The 16,968-nt window shown below is 52.0% G+C and overlaps 1 protein-coding gene across 1 annotated transcript in view; it reads left to right on the top strand.

Moving 5' to 3' along the window:
* The window catches only part of LOC147112380 (uncharacterized), a 34,297-nt gene extending 18,659 nt beyond the window's left edge, over nt 1–15,638 (top strand). The window contains exons 5-7 of the mRNA XM_085998168.1: nt 1–427; nt 3,117–3,188; nt 14,735–15,638. Of these exons, the coding sequence (XP_085854294.1) occupies nt 1–427; nt 3,117–3,188; nt 14,735–14,779 (544 nt within the window). The 3' untranslated portion in view covers nt 14,780–15,638. The remainder of the gene's footprint in view (nt 428–3,116; nt 3,189–14,734) is intronic.
* Nucleotides 15,639–16,968: the final 1,330 nt, after the last annotated feature.

The raw sequence follows: 16,968 nt of genomic DNA, 5'->3' as shown, positions 1-16,968 counted from the left end.
CACACCTGCTACATCTGCTTGTCAGAGCACACCTGCTACATCTGCTTGTCGGAGCACACCTGCTACATCTCCTCGTCAGAGCACACCTGCTACATCTCCTCATCAGAGCACACCTGCTACATCTCCTCGTCAGAGCACACCTGCTACACCTGCTTGTCGGAGCACACCTGCTACATCTCCTCGTCAGAGCACACCTGCTACATCTCCTCATCAGAGCACACCTGCTACATCTCCTCGTCAGAGCACACCTGCTACATCTGCTTGTCGGAGCACACCTGCTGCATCTCCCCTTTGGACCACTCCCACTCCATCCTCTCACCAGACTACCCCATCAAAGTCACCAACCTTGCATCCCAATGAGCCTACACCTGATGACCAAGTGGGAGATGAGGCGGACAACCGGAGCAACAGCAGCGTGCAAGTGGCTGTGAGTATTAAAGCAATGAACAGTAGAGAAAGTGGCATCTCCTGTGCCATGTTTGTTTTCTTGGTTGGTTTTAGAACACATAAAGGTTAAAGCAGTTAGTACTAGGGAATAGAACACTTTCTCATTAAAAAAAAAAATTATTTATGGGATGTGGGCGTCGCTGGCAAGGCCAGCATTTATTGACCATCCCTAATTGCCCTTGAGAAGGTGGTGGTGAGCCACCTTCTTGAACCACTGCAGTCCGTGTGATGAAGGTACTCCTACAGTGCTGTTAGGGAGGGAGTTCCAGGATTTTGACCCAGCGATGATGAAGGATCGGCAATATACCTCTAAGTCAGGATGGTGCAGTCATCAGCGAACATCCCCATTTCTGACCTTATGTAGGAGGGAAGGTCATTGATGAAGCAGCTGAAGATGGTTGGGCCTAGGACACTGCCCTGATTGACCTCCAACCACCACAACTATCTTCCTTTGTGCTAGGTATGACTCCAACCAGTGAAGAGTTTTCCCCCGATTTCCATTGACTTCAATTTTACTAGGGCTCCTTGATGCCACACTCGGTCAAATGCTGCCTTGATGTCAAGGGCAGTCACTCTCACCTCACCTCTGGAATTCAGCTCCTTTGTCCACGATTGGACATTTAAGCACCCATTGTCAGCAATAACGGATACTTCTTTCTGTCTGTCTATCTGTCTGTCCTTCTGTCTGTCCTCATGTGTGCGTCTGTCCGGCTATGCGCTCGAAAGTTACAGAGCGTACCTACGCGTGCGTTACGTCGAAAGAAAGCTCACCGTTCCAAAACGATGGTAAGCGTATTTACGTTTCGGCCGGACAAAAATTGCGCCCGCGGTATCCGAAAAACGTTCAAAATTCCGCTCATTAGCATCTCATTATCCGCTCATTAGCGACAGAGTGACCTTGAGGTCGACTAATCGTATGCCAGGTTCCTGGCGCGTGCAGCCGGGCCCTCCTACGGTCGAGTGACGGGACGATTGGCCAATCCTACGCTTTGGTGACCTGACGGTCGACCAATCGGTGCGTGTGTGGGCGGGCCTTATCGTTCTGAACCGAGGTGAGTAGCCGCCATCTTGCTTCCATTCTTTTTCCTGCTTTCTGCGTCTTTCTTTTCAAATATACATTTCCAGCAAAATAAAATTGCTTTTATTAAATTGTTTTAAAAAAAACTTCATTCATTTGTAAATATTTTCTCTAACCTGAAGATTCTTTTTCCTACCTTTCCCCGTTTTTGTTAGGCCTCAAAGCCTGGGCCTTTCTTGCCCAGCCAGGCCCGAGCTAGGTAATTGTCCCACGGCTTCTGCTAAGCTCCTCACCCCCGCCCCCCCCCACCCCCGTGTCACGTTACCCGGGGCAACGGCGTCAGCCACGAGGGTCACGAGGGTCAGGGTGCGCGCGCAGCAGGAGCAGCTGAGACGCGGCGTCTCTCTCTGTTCCCCGCTCAGCTCGGGCGGGGGGGGCGGGGCTCTCGGGAGTGCGGATCTCGGGCGGGGCTTGGAGAGCGGGAAGGGTTACCCCGGCAACCGGGCCCGCCGGCCGTCTCTCACAGCCGCAATTGGCGGTCTTGAAGCCAGCTTGGGAGGGTGGGGCGCGGCGTCTCTCTCTGTTCCCCGCTCGGCTTGGGCGGGGGGGGCAGGGCTCTCGGGAGTGCGGATCTCGGGCAGGGCTTGGTGAGCGGGAAGGGTTGGCTTGGTGAGCGGGAAGGGTTACCCCGGCAACCGGGCCCGCCGGCCGTCTCTCACAGCCACAATCGGCGGTCTTGAAGCCAGCTCGGGAGGGCGGGGCTCCGGAGAGTGGGAGGGCGGGGCTCCGGAGAGTGGGAGGGCGGGGGGGCCGGTGCTCGGGAGATCAGGCCTCCGGAGTTCGGTGCTTGGTTGGGGGGGGACGAGCCTTGGGAGATCGGGGGGGGGCGAGCCTCGGGAGATCGGGGGGGGGGCGAGCCTCGGGAGATCGGGGGGGGGCGAGCCTCGGGAGATTGGGGGGGGGTGAGCCTCGGGAGATCGGGGAGTGGGCGAGCCTCGGGAGATCGGGGGGGGGGGCGAGCTTCAGGAGATCGGGGGGGGGGCGAGCCTCGGGAGATCGGGGGGGGCCAACCTCGGGAGTTCGGGGGGGTGGGGGGGGCGAGCCTCGGGAGATCGGGGGGGCGGGGCTCCGGAGATCTGGGGGGGCGAGGCTCGGGTGATCGGGGGGGGGCGGGGCTCGGGAGATCGGGGGGCGGGGGCTCGGGGAGACCAGGGGGGTGGGGCTCGGGGGGCGGGGGCTCGGGTGATTGGGGGGGTGGAGATCAGGGGCTCGGGGACTCTCCCCCTTCCCCCCTCCCCTCCCCACCCTCCCCTCCCCTCCCCCCTCCCCCCTTCGCCCCCCTCCCCTCCCCTCCCCTCCCCCCCCCCTCCACTCCCCTTCCCCCTCCCCTTCCCCCCTCTTCCCCCCTCCTCCCCTTCCCCCCCTCCCCTTCTCCCCCCCTCCCCTTCCCCCCCTCTTCTCCTCCTCTTCCCCCCAGTCGCTCTCTCTCTTCCCCCCAGTCGCTCTCTCTCTTCCCCCAGTCGCTCTCTCTCTTCCCCCCAGTCGCTCTCTCTCTCTCTCTTCCAACAACAACATGCCCTCGAAAAAGCCTCGGCACCGCTGGGCACTTCATCTTATTGAATAATTTGAGTGTTCTTTTCTCCTTTCACAGCTTGTTAGTTCTGAGACGTCCTCAAACATTGATGCTGTTGGTGACTCTCTTGGTGATTCTTTCACCCCACAGGTTGGTAGCTAGATAGCAGAGGTCGGGGTAGGTATCTCTATTCTCTTTTCTAGGTGTGCACACATCCCACTGCTGCTGATCACTGCGACCCATGGATTGTGGTTTGTTTCAGTTGTATAATCATCATTTCTGTGTGTTTCTTATGTTTAAACATTGCTTATTTTCATCAATCTTCATAACTGCATGAGCCTACGCCAGTGCCAGTGGAATGTATAAAACCTTTTTGTGTTGTAATGGGTTTCATGCTGTACTCAGTGAGATGTTATGTTCTGTAAGCCTGAGGTTGTACTATAATTACTCACAAAATTTTTGCCACGCGCCAGAATCCCAATTTGTGTCCTTGCAGCTCATGTATGCTACAGCACATTGCACCATTGGTGAAGACATTTTTGAACCAATGAGGAAACAACAGATGTTTCCAGATTGCCATTGTCATGAAATTCAAAAAGTCAAATCCAGTGGCGTAGAAAGTTTAGTCAGCCAAATTGGGCAAGAGCAGGAGCAGTGAGACAGCAAAATAGAGAACTGAAGCAGAGATGCCACACATCAGGGCAAATGGGGCAGTGAGACTGAACCTCGGGACAAATGGGGCAGTGAGACTGAACCTTGGGGCAAATGGGGCAATGAGACTGAACATCAGGGCAAATGGGGCAGTGAGACTGAACCTTGGGCAAATGGGGGCAGTGAGACTGAACATCAGGGCAAATGGGGCAATGAGACTGAACCTCGGGGCAAATGGGGCAGTGAGACTGAACATCAGGGCAAATGGGGCAATGATACTGAACATCAGGGCAAATAGGGCAGTGAGACTGAACATCAGGGCAAATGGGGCAATGAGACTGAACATCAGGGCAAATGGGGCAGTGAGACTGAACCTTGGGGCAAATGGGGCAATGAGACTGAACATCAGGGCAAATGGGGCAGTGAGACTGAACATCAGGGCAAATGGGGCAGTGAGACTGAACCTCGGGGCAAATGGGGCAGTGAGACTGAACATCAGGGCAAATGGGGCAGTGAGACTGAACATCAGGGCAAATGGGGCAGTGAGACTGAACATCAGGGCAAATGGGGCAATGAGACTGAACATCAGGGCAAATGCAGCAATCAGACTGAACATCAGGGCAAATGGGGCAGTGAGACTGAACATCAGGGCAAATGGGGCAGTGAGACTGAACATCAGGGCAAATGGGGCAGTGAGACTGAACATCAGGGCAAATGGGGCAGTGAGACTGAACATCAGGGCAAATGGGGCAGTGAGACTGAACATCAGGGCAAATGGGGCAATGAGACTGAACATCAGGGCAAATGCAGCAATCAGACTCAACATCAGGGCAAATGGGGCAGTGAGACTGAACATCAGGGCAAATGCAGCAATCAGACTGAACCTTGGGGCAAATGGGGCAGTGAGACTGAACCTCGGGACAAATGGGGCAGTGAGACTGAACCTTGGGGCAAATGGGGCAATGAGACTGAACATCAGGGCAAATGTGGCAGTGAGACTGAACCTTGGGGCAAATGGGGCAGTGAGACTGAACCTCGGGACAAATGGGGCAGTGAGACTGAACCTTGGGGCAAATGGGGCAATGAGACTGAACATCAGGGCAAATGGGGCAGTGAGACTGAACCTTGGGGCAAATGGGGCAGTGAGACTGAACATCAGGGCAAATGGGGCAATGAGACTGAACCTCGGGGCAAATGGGGCAGTGAGACTGAACATCAGGGCAAATGGGGCAGTGAGACTGAACATCAGGGCAAATAGGGCAGTGAGACTGAACATCAGGGCAAATGGGGCAGTGAGACTGAACATCAGGGCAAATGGGGCAGTGAGACTGAACATCAGGGCAAATGGGGCAATGAGACTGAACATCAGGGCAAATGGGGCAGTGAGACTGAACCTTGGGGCAAATGGGGCAATGAGACTGAACATCAGGGCAAATGGGGCAGTGAGACTGAACATCAGGGCAAATGGGGCAGTGAGACTGAACATCAGGGCAAATGGGGCAGTGAGACTGAACATCAGGGCAAATGGGGCAGTGAGACTGAACATCAGGGCAAATGGGGCAATGAGACTGAACATCAGGGCAAATGGGGCAGTGAGACTGAACATCAGGGCAAATGGGGCAGTGAGACTGAACCTTGGGGCAAATGGGGCAGTGAGACTGAACATCTGGGCAAATGGGGCAGTGAGACTGAACATCAGGGCAAATGGGGCAGTGAGACTGAACCTTGGGGCAAATGGGGCAGTGAGACTGAACATCAGGGCAAATGGGGCAGTGAGACTGAACCTTGGGGCAAATGGGGCAGTGAGACTGAACCTTGGGGCAAATGGGGCAGTGAGACTGAACATCAGGGCAAATGGGGCAGTGAGACTGAACATCAGGGCAAATGGGGCAGTGAGACTGAACATCAGGGCAAATGGGGCAATGAGACTGAACATCAGGGCAAATGGGGCAGTGAGACTGAACATCAGGGCAAATAGGGCAGTGAGACTGAACCTCGGGGCAAATGGGGCAGTGAGACTGAACATCAGGGCAAATGGGGCAGTGAGACTGAACATCAGGGCAAATGGGGCAGTGAGACTGAACCTTGGGGCAAATAGGGCAGTGAGACTGAACAGCAGGACAAATGGGGGCAGTGAGACTGAACATCAGGGCAAATGGGGCAATGAGACTGAACATCAGGGCAAATGGGGCAGTGAGACTGAACCTTGGGGCAAATGGGGGCAGTGAGACTGAACATCAGGGCAAATGGGGCAGTGAGACTGAACGTTGGGGCAAATAGGGCAGTGAGACTGAACAGCAGGACAAATGGGGCAATGAGACTGAACCTTGGGACAAATGGGGCAGTGAGATTGAACATCAGGGCAAATGGGGCAGTGAGACTGAACCTTGGGACAAATGGGGCAGTGAGACTGAACCTCGGGACAAATGGGGCAATGAGACTGAACATCAGGGCAAATGGGGCAGTGAGACTGAACCTTGGGGCTAATGGGGCAATGAGACTGAACATCAGGGCAAATGGGGCAGTGAGACTGAACCTTGGGGCAAATGGGGCAATGAGACTGAACCTTGGGGCAAATGGGGCAGTGAGACTGAACCTTGGGGCAAATGGGACAGTGAGACTGAACCTTGGGGCAAATGGGGCAGTGAGACTGAACCTTGGGGCTAATGGGGCAGTGAGACTGAAAATCAGGGCAAATCGGGGCAGTGAGACTGAACATCAGGACAAATCGGGGCAGTGAGACTGAAAATCAGGGCAAATGGGGCAATGAGACTGAAAATCAGGGCAAATCGGGGCAGTGAGACTGAAAATCAGGGCAAATCGGGGCAGTGAGACTGAAAATCAGGGCAAATCGGGGCAGTGAGACTGAACCTTGGGGCAAATGGGGCAGTGAGACTGAACCTTGGGGCAAATGGGGCAGTGAGACTGAACATCAGGGCAAATGGGGCAGTGAGATTGAACATCAGGGCAAATAGGGCAGTGAGACTGAACCTTGGGGCAAATGGGGCAGTGAGATTGAACATCAGGGCAAATGGGGCAGTGAGACTGAACCTTGGGGCAAATGGGGCAGTGAGACTGAACCTCGGGGCAAATGGGGCAGTGAGACTGAACCTTGGGGCAAATGGGGCAGTGAGACTGAACATCAGGGCAAATGGGGCAGTGAGATTGAACATCAGGGCAAATAGGGCAGTGAGACTGAACCTTGGGGCAAATGGGGCAGTGAGATTGAACATCAGGGCAAATGGGGCAGTGAGACTGAACCTTGGGGCAAATGGGGCAGTGAGACTGAACCTCGGGGCAAATGGGGCAGTGAGACTGAACCTCGGGGCAAATGGGGCAGTTAGACTGAACATCAGGGCAAATGGGGCAGTGAGACTGAACATCAGGGCAAATGGGGCAGTGAGACTGAACATCAGATCAAATGGGGCAATGAGACTGAACATCAGGGCAAATGGGGCAGTGAGACTGAACCTCGGGGCAAATGGGGCAATGAGACTGAACATCAGGGCAAATGGGGCAGTGAAACTGAACCTTGGGGCAAATGGGGCAATGAGACTGAACATCTGGGCAAATGGGGCAGTGAGACTGAACAGCTGGGCAAATGGGGCAGTGAGACTGAACCTCGGGGCAAATGGGGCAGTGAGACTGAACCTCGGGGCAAATGGGGCAGTGAGACTGAACATCAGGGCAAATGGGGCAGTGAGACTGAACCTCGGGGCAAATAGGGCAGTGAGACTGAACATCAGGGCAAATGGGGCAGTGAGACTGAACATCAGGGCAAATGGGGCAGTGAGACTGAACCTCGGGGCAAATGGGGCAGTGAGACTGAACCTCGGGGCAAATGGGGCAGTGAGACTGAACCTCGGGGCAAATGGGGCAATGAGACTGAACATCAGGGCAAATGGGGCAGTGAGACTGAACATCAGGGCAAATGGGGCAGTGAGACTGAACCTCGGGGCAAATGGGGCAGTGAGACTGAACCTCGGGGCAAATGGGGCAATGTGACTGAACATCAGGGCAAATGGGGCAATGTGACTGAACATCAGGGCAAATGGGGCAATGTGACTGAACATCAGGGCAAATGGGGCAATGAGACTGAACCTCAGGGCAAATGGGGCAGTGAGACTGAACCTCAGGGCAAATGGGGCAATGAGACTGAACATCAGGGCAAATGGGGCAGTGAGACTGAACATCAGGGCAAATGGGGCAATGAGACTGAACATCAGGGCAAATGGGGCAGTGAGACTGAACATCAGGGCAAATGGGGCAATGAGACTGAACATCAGGGCAAATGGGGCAATGAGACTGAACCTTGGGACAAATGGGGCAGTGAGATTGAACATCAGGGCAAATGGGGCAGTGAGACTGAACCTTGGGACAAATGGGGCAATGAGACTGAACATCAGGGCAAATGGGGCAGTGAGACTGAACCTCGGGGCAAATGGGGCAGTGAGACTGAACATCAGGGCAAATGGGGCAGTGAGACTGTACATCAGGGCAAATGGGGCAATGAGACTGAACCTCGGGGCAAATGGGGCAGTGAGACTGAACATCAGGGCAAATGGGCAGTGAGACTGAACATGAGGACAAATGGGGCAATGAGACTGAACCTCGGGGCAAATGGGGCAGTGAGACTGAACATCAGGGCAAATGGGGCAGTGAGACTGAACATCAGGGCAAATGGGGCAGTGAGACTGAACCTTGGGGCTAATGGGGCAATGAGACTGAACATCAGGGCAAATGGGGCAGTGAGACTGAACCTTGGGGCAAATGGGGCAATGAGACTGAACCTTGGGGCAAATGGGGCAGTGAGACTGAACCTTGGGGCAAATGGGACAGTGAGACTGAACCTTGGGGCAAATGGGGCAGTGAGACTGAACCTTGGGGCTAATGGGGCAGTGAGACTGAAAATCAGGGCAAATCGGGGCAGTGAGACTGAACATCAGGACAAATCGGGGCAGTGAGACTGAAAATCAGGGCAAATGGGGCAATGAGACTGAAAATCAGGGCAAATCGGGGCAGTGAGACTGAACATCAGGGCAAATGGGGCAATGAGACTGAAAATCAGGGCAAATCGGGGCAGTGAGACTGAAAATCAGGGCAAATCGGGGCAGTGAGACTGAAAATCAGGGCAAATCGGGGCAGTGAGACTGAACCTTGGGGCAAATGGGGCAGTGAGACTGAACCTTGGGGCAAATGGGGCAGTGAGACTGAACATCAGGGCAAATGGGGCAGTGAGATTGAACATCAGGGCAAATAGGGCAGTGAGACTGAACCTTGGGGCAAATGGGGCAGTGAGATTGAACATCAGGGCAAATGGGGCAGTGAGACTGAACCTTGGGGCAAATGGGGCAGTGAGACTGAACCTCGGGGCAAATGGGGCAGTGAGACTGAACCTTGGGGCAAATGGGGCAGTTAGACTGAACATCAGGGCAAATGGGGCATTGAGACTGAACATCAGGGCAAATGGGGCAGTGAGACTGAACATCAGATCAAATGGGGCAATGAGACTGAACATCAGGGCAAATGGGGCAGTGAGACTGAACATCAGGGCAAATGGGGCAGTGAAACTGAACCTTGGGGCAAATGGGGCAATGAGACTGAACATCTGGGCAAATGGGGCAGTGAAACTGAACCTTGGGGCAAATGGGGCAATGAGACTGAACATCTGGGCAAATGGGGCAGTGAGACTGAACAGCTGGGCAAATGGGGCAGTGAGACTGAACCTCGGGGCAAATGGGGCAGTGAGACTGAACCTCGGGGCAAATGGGGCAGTGAGACTGAACATCAGGGCAAATGGGGCAATGAGACTGAACATCAGGGCAAATGGGGCAGTGAGACTGAACATCAGGGCAAATGGGGCAGTGAGACTGAACAGCAGGACAAATGGGGCAATGAGACTGAACCTTGGGACAAATGGGGCAGTGAGATTGAACATCAGGGCAAATGGGGCAGTGAGACTGAACCTTGGGACAAATGGGGCAGTGAGACTGAACCTCGGGACAAATGGGGCAGTGAGACTGAACATCAGGGCAAATGGGGCAATGAGACTGAACATCAGGACAAATGGGGCAATGAGACTGAACCTCGGGGCAAATGGGGCAATGAGACTGAACATCAGGGCAAATGGGGCAGTGAGACTGAACCTTGGGGCTAATGGGGCAATGAGACTGAACATCAGGGCAAATGGGGCAGTGAGACTGAACCTTGGGGCAAATGGGGCAATGAGACTGAACCTTGGGGCAAATGGGGCAGTGAGACTGAACCTTGGGGCAAATGGGACAGTGAGACTGAACCTTGGGGCAAATGGGGCAGTGAGACTGAACCTTGGGGCTAATGGGGCAGTGAGACTGAAAATCAGGGCAAATCGGGGCAGTGAGACTGAACATCAGGACAAATCGGGGCAGTGAGACTGAAAATCAGGGCAAATGGGGCAATGAGACTGAAAATCAGGGCAAATCGGGGCAGTGAGACTGAACATCAGGGCAAACGGGGCAATGAGACTGAAAATCAGGGCAAATCGGGGCAGTGAGACTGAAAATCAGGGCAAATCGGGGCAGTGAGACTGAAAATCAGGGCAAATCAGGGCAGTGAGACTGAACCTTGGGGCAAATGGGGCAGTGAGACTGAACCTTGGGGCAAATGGGGCAGTGAGACTGAACATCAGGGCAAATGGGGCAGTGAGATTGAACATCAGGGCAAATAGGGCAGTGAGACTGAACCTTGGGGCAAATGGGGCAGTGAGATTGAACATCAGGGCAAATGGGGCAGTGAGACTGAACCTTGGGGCAAATGGGGCAGTGAGACTGAACCTCGGGGCAAATGGGGCAGTGAGACTGAACCTTGGGGCAAATGGGGCAGTGAGACTGAACATCAGGGCAAATGGGGCAGTGAGATTGAACATCAGGGCAAATAGGGCAGTGAGACTGAACCTTGGGGCAAATGGGGCAGTGAGATTGAACATCAGGGCAAATGGGGCAGTGAGACTGAACCTTGGGGCAAATGGGGCAGTGAGACTGAACCTCGGGGCAAATGGGGCAGTGAGACTGAACCTCGGGGCAAATGGGGCAGTTAGACTGAACATCAGGGCAAATGGGGCAGTGAGACTGAACATCAGGGCAAATGGGGCAGTGAGACTGAACATCAGATCAAATGGGGCAATGAGACTGAACATCAGGGCAAATGGGGCAGTGAGACTGAACCTCGGGGCAAATGGGGCAATGAGACTGAACATCAGGGCAAATGGGGCAGTGAAACTGAACCTTGGGGCAAATGGGGCAATGAGACTGAACATCTGGGCAAATGGGGCAGTGAGACTGAACAGCTGGGCAAATGGGGCAGTGAGACTGAACCTCGGGGCAAATGGGGCAGTGAGACTGAACCTCGGGGCAAATGGGGCAGTGAGACTGAACATCAGGGCAAATGGGGCAGTGAGACTGAACCTCGGGGCAAATAGGGCAGTGAGACTGAACATCAGGGCAAATGGGGCAGTGAGACTGAACATCAGGGCAAATGGGGCAGTGAGACTGAACCTCGGGGCAAATGGGGCAGTGAGACTGAACCTCGGGGCAAATGGGGCAGTGAGACTGAACCTCGGGGCAAATGGGGCAATGAGACTGAACATCAGGGCAAATGGGGCAGTGAGACTGAACATCAGGGCAAATGGGGCAGTGAGACTGAACCTCGGGGCAAATGGGGCAGTGAGACTGAACCTCGGGGCAAATGGGGCAATGTGACTGAACATCAGGGCAAATGGGGCAATGTGACTGAACATCAGGGCAAATGGGGCAATGTGACTGAACATCAGGGCAAATGGGGCAATGAGACTGAACCTCAGGGCAAATGGGGCAGTGAGACTGAACCTCAGGGCAAATGGGGCAATGAGACTGAACATCAGGGCAAATGGGGCAGTGAGACTGAACATCAGGGCAAATGGGGCAATGAGACTGAACATCAGGGCAAATGGGGCAGTGAGACTGAACATCAGGGCAAATGGGGCAATGAGACTGAACATCAGGGCAAATGGGGCAATGAGACTGAACCTTGGGACAAATGGGGCAGTGAGATTGAACATCAGGGCAAATGGGGCAGTGAGACTGAACCTTGGGACAAATGGGGCAATGAGACTGAACATCAGGGCAAATGGGGCAGTGAGACTGAACCTCGGGGCAAATGGGGCAGTGAGACTGAACATCAGGGCAAATGGGGCAGTGAGACTGTACATCAGGGCAAATGGGGCAATGAGACTGAACCTCGGGGCAAATGGGGCAGTGAGACTGAACATCAGGGCAAATGGGCAGTGAGACTGAACATGAGGACAAATGGGGCAATGAGACTGAACCTCGGGGCAAATGGGGCAGTGAGACTGAACATCAGGGCAAATGGGGCAGTGAGACTGAACATCAGGGCAAATGGGGCAGTGAGACTGAACCTTGGGGCTAATGGGGCAATGAGACTGAACATCAGGGCAAATGGGGCAGTGAGACTGAACCTTGGGGCAAATGGGGCAATGAGACTGAACCTTGGGGCAAATGGGGCAGTGAGACTGAACCTTGGGGCAAATGGGACAGTGAGACTGAACCTTGGGGCAAATGGGGCAGTGAGACTGAACCTTGGGGCTAATGGGGCAGTGAGACTGAAAATCAGGGCAAATCGGGGCAGTGAGACTGAACATCAGGACAAATCGGGGCAGTGAGACTGAAAATCAGGGCAAATGGGGCAATGAGACTGAAAATCAGGGCAAATCGGGGCAGTGAGACTGAACATCAGGGCAAATGGGGCAATGAGACTGAAAATCAGGGCAAATCGGGGCAGTGAGACTGAAAATCAGGGCAAATCGGGGCAGTGAGACTGAAAATCAGGGCAAATCGGGGCAGTGAGACTGAACCTTGGGGCAAATGGGGCAGTGAGACTGAACCTTGGGGCAAATGGGGCAGTGAGACTGAACATCAGGGCAAATGGGGCAGTGAGATTGAACATCAGGGCAAATAGGGCAGTGAGACTGAACCTTGGGGCAAATGGGGCAGTGAGATTGAACATCAGGGCAAATGGGGCAGTGAGACTGAACCTTGGGGCAAATGGGGCAGTGAGACTGAACCTCGGGGCAAATGGGGCAGTGAGACTGAACCTTGGGGCAAATGGGGCAGTTAGACTGAACATCAGGGCAAATGGGGCAGTGAGACTGAACATCAGGGCAAATGGGGCAGTGAGACTGAACATCAGATCAAATGGGGCAATGAGACTGAACATCAGGGCAAATGGGGCAGTGAGACTGAACATCAGGGCAAATGGGGCAGTGAAACTGAACCTTGGGGCAAATGGGGCAATGAGACTGAACATCTGGGCAAATGGGGCAGTGAAACTGAACCTTGGGGCAAATGGGGCAATGAGACTGAACATCTGGGCAAATGGGGCAGTGAGACTGAACAGCTGGGCAAATGGGGCAGTGAGACTGAACCTCGGGGCAAATGGGGCAGTGAGACTGAACCTCGGGGCAAATGGGGCAGTGAGACTGAACATCAGGGCAAATGGGGCAGTGAGACTGAACATCAGGGCAAATGGGGCAGTGAGACTGAACCTCGGGGCAAATGGGGCAGTGAGACTGAACCTCGGGGCAAATGGGGCAGTGAGACTGAACCTCGGGGCAAATGGGGCAATGAGACTGAACATCAGGGCAAATGGGGCAGTGAGACTGAACATCAGGGCAAATGGGGCAGTGAGACTGAACCTCGGGGCAAATGGGGCAGTGAGACTGAACCTCGGGGCAAATGGGGCAATGTGACTGAACATCAGGGCAAATGGGGCAATGTGACTGAACATCAGGGCAAATGGGGCAATGTGACTGAACATCAGGGCAAATGGGGCAATGAGACTGAACCTCAGGGCAAATGGGGCAGTGAGACTGAACCTCAGGGCAAATGGGGCAATGAGACTGAACATCAGGGCAAATGGGGCAGTGAGACTGAACATCAGGGCAAATGGGGCAATGAGACTGAACATCAGGGCAAATGGGGCAATGAGACTGAACATCAGGGCAAATGGGGCAATGAGACTGAACCTCGGGGCAAATGGGGCAATGAGACTGAACATCAGGGCAAATGGGGCAGTGAGACTGAACATCAGGGCAAATGGGGCAATGAGACTGAACATCAGGGCAAATGGGGCAGTGAGACTGAACATCAGGGCAAATGGTGCAGTGAGACTGAACATCAGGGCAAATGGGGCAGTGAGACTGAACATCAGGGCAAATGGGGCAGTGAGACTGAACCTCGGGGCAAATGGGGCAGTGAGACTGAACCTCGGGGCAAATGGGGCAATGAGACTGAACATCAGGGCAAATGGGGCAGTGAGACTGAACATCAGGGCAAATGGGGCAGTGAGACTGAACATCAGGGCAAATGGGGCAATGAGACTGAACCTCAGGGCAAATGGGGCAATGAGACTGAACATCAGGGCAAATGGGGCAGTGAGACTGAACATCAGGGCAAATGGTGCAGTGAGACTGAACCTCGGGGCAAATGGGGCAGTGAGACTGAACATCAGGGCAAATGGGGCAATGAGACTGAACCTCGGGGCAAATGGGGCAATGAGACTGAACCTCGGGGCAAATGGGGCAGTGAGAAAGCGGACCAGGGAAACCTGGGGCGATGATGTAAATCACTACTGCAAAGGTAGCAGGCAATCGAGTGAATTAATATAATACATTCTGTAAGCTTTTTTAAACAAAGATTACATGGGGTAGATTTTGGACTTCACCACCTGAGCAATAATCTGGTCGCACGCATTTTATAGAACCTGCCTAATTGTCATTAAATTGATTCCAATGGAATGAAAATCATGCGGGTTCTATAAAGCGTGTGTGAGTCATCTCGTCAGATTACCGCCCAGGCTGTGAAGATGAATATTTACCCTCATTTCTCCAGGCATTCATGAGTGTTTAGTGACATTCTAACAGTATATGAGGGAGAACAAGACTAATATGCATGGGCAGTGCAATGAAATGAAAGGTTGTTCCTCAATTTAAACATGTATCTATCTGCCCACAGGCAGTAGAGCCTCTCTATGCCCAGATAAAGAAGACCAAGAAATAACCAGCTGGAGCCGTGAGTGTGTTGCAGGAAAACCTTGAACCGTTCTCCATTGGATCAGAGTGCAAAATAAAATCAATCAGCCTGACCTGCACCTCCCTCAGAAAAACAAAATGATGAAGGATTGGTTTGCCTTACCGTTTGTGTAAACAATTGTGACAGATGCTGTTTTAAAGAATTAACTACGGATTGCGCCAAGGTGAAGAGAGATGTGCTCTGTATCCAAAGGGTCGATCAACAGTTTGCTGTGGATGTGGAACTTTCCCAACGAGACAGTCACATCCTGCTATAAATAATTTCTTGGGAAAGAAACAGAGAGAGAGAGAGAGTATTTGAATCTTCCAGAAATTACTATTTGTCATCTAAGGTCCAAGAGCTCGCTGCTGAATCACTATGCAGATGTCAACCTCTCTTCTATGTTCTTTAATGAAAAGCACATTAATCATTCACCCTCAGATCAGAAAAAAAATCCCTTTTTCAGGAAGCAACAAAATCAACATAATTTATAACAGGACATTAATAGCATGAATTTGCTACTGTGTACGAATTCTGACATTTTCAAAACAGACAAAACTCATCACTTTTGTACAATATGAAAAGAAAAAAATCAAAACACATTTTATTTTATAAAAAAACAAAAGTTCTCGCTTTGAATGTGTTTTAGGTAAAGTGGCTTTAAGAAGTTTGATTGTTGATTTGGCATTTTTTTCTTTTTTGTAAATATCGGTGTTTCACAGAAATCACAGAATCACAGAAACCCCACAGTGCAGTTAAAACATTCTTTTAATTTAGTTTGTTTTCTCTGCATTTACAGAATTTAAATTTTTGAACATGAGATTGAAATTAAAGGGATATGACTGAGTATGTTTCTGCATATTTTAACTTACCTCAGCCAACACTCTATGTAAATTTACACATTATTTTTAACTTTATCAAACAATACATTATACAATGGATTTTTCAAACAATTCACATTGATTTCTGTAGCTCACCATGTAATACTATTACAAATATACATACGTAAAAACAACACTCATTATCATGGAATTCATTATATTTAACAAATGCCATGTGTTTCTGAACAAATCTTTCATAGTCAGCCTTTTTTATACAATTCTTTCCCCTCATCTCCTGAAGTACTAACTCATTCTGTGGTACCGTTCCATCGATGCTGATTACTCTCTGATGCCTTGCCCAAGTACCTGTTCTTCACTTGTAAACCTAGACAGTAAGGGGGTAATTTTCACGGAGGGAAGCTGGCAGTTGCGGATCAAACACTCTTTATACATCTCGTCCGATTTTCCTTTCCACTGATTTCTGGTTTTCTGCCAAAATCCAAAGTGAAAATTACCCTGAAAGTGCCAGCAGGCTATTTGACTGCAGAAGGTGTAGCGGCCAAGCTTAATCAACATCCACATTCACGCGTATTCCATCAGCAGTCCTGGCTAATTTGTTTGTCCTCTCTAGCCCAGGGACTTACTCAGAACATTAGCAAATTGGTTCCTGTTTACTGTGAAATATGCACGCAGTGGATGAGTCCATCCCTTTCCAAGTGGAGAGCGACGCATCCAACTTTGCCCTAGCTGCAACCCTTAACCAGGCGGGGAGACCCGTGGCCTTTTTCTCAAGGACCCTCCAGGGCCCCGAGATTCGACACTCCTCTGTCGAAAAGGAGGCCCAGGCCATTGTGGAAGCTGTGCGACATTGGAGGCATTACCTGGCTGGAAAACGATTTACCCTGCTTGTTAAGTATGTGTATTGTATTGAACAATTAACACAAAGACTTAAACGTATAACTCAAACAGGTCTTTACTGGTTGGAGGTAGGGACTACACGTAGGTCTTTACTTCATGCCCACAGGCGGGAACTGAGGGGGATCAGTACCCACAGTACTATTTATACCCCTATGGCCAGGAGTGGTACTGCGTATCACTACGCCCAACAAGTAGTGCAGTCCTGTCCATAGGTTCAAAGTAGCACACATATTACATACACAACATTCCTCCCTTCCTAGCTTTACAGTCATCTCCCCATTTAACATAACGTAATAACATATATACATATATAACTTCAGGTTTACATAACAGAATAACATAGATAACTTCATGTCAAAACAGATCACAGATTCAGTCTCTGCGGAAAACAGTTCACAGATTCAATCTCTGTGGTGGAGTCGGTTCACGTTGCTGGAG

This window comes from Somniosus microcephalus, chromosome 9 (assembly GCF_052327205.1).
Source record: "Somniosus microcephalus isolate GS21.2 chromosome 9, FLI_Smic_1.0, whole genome shotgun sequence".
NCBI lineage: Eukaryota > Metazoa > Chordata > Chondrichthyes > Squaliformes > Somniosidae > Somniosus > Somniosus microcephalus.
The sequence above is the reverse complement of the archived record's forward strand: the minus strand, read 5'-3'. Positions and strand labels throughout refer to the sequence as shown.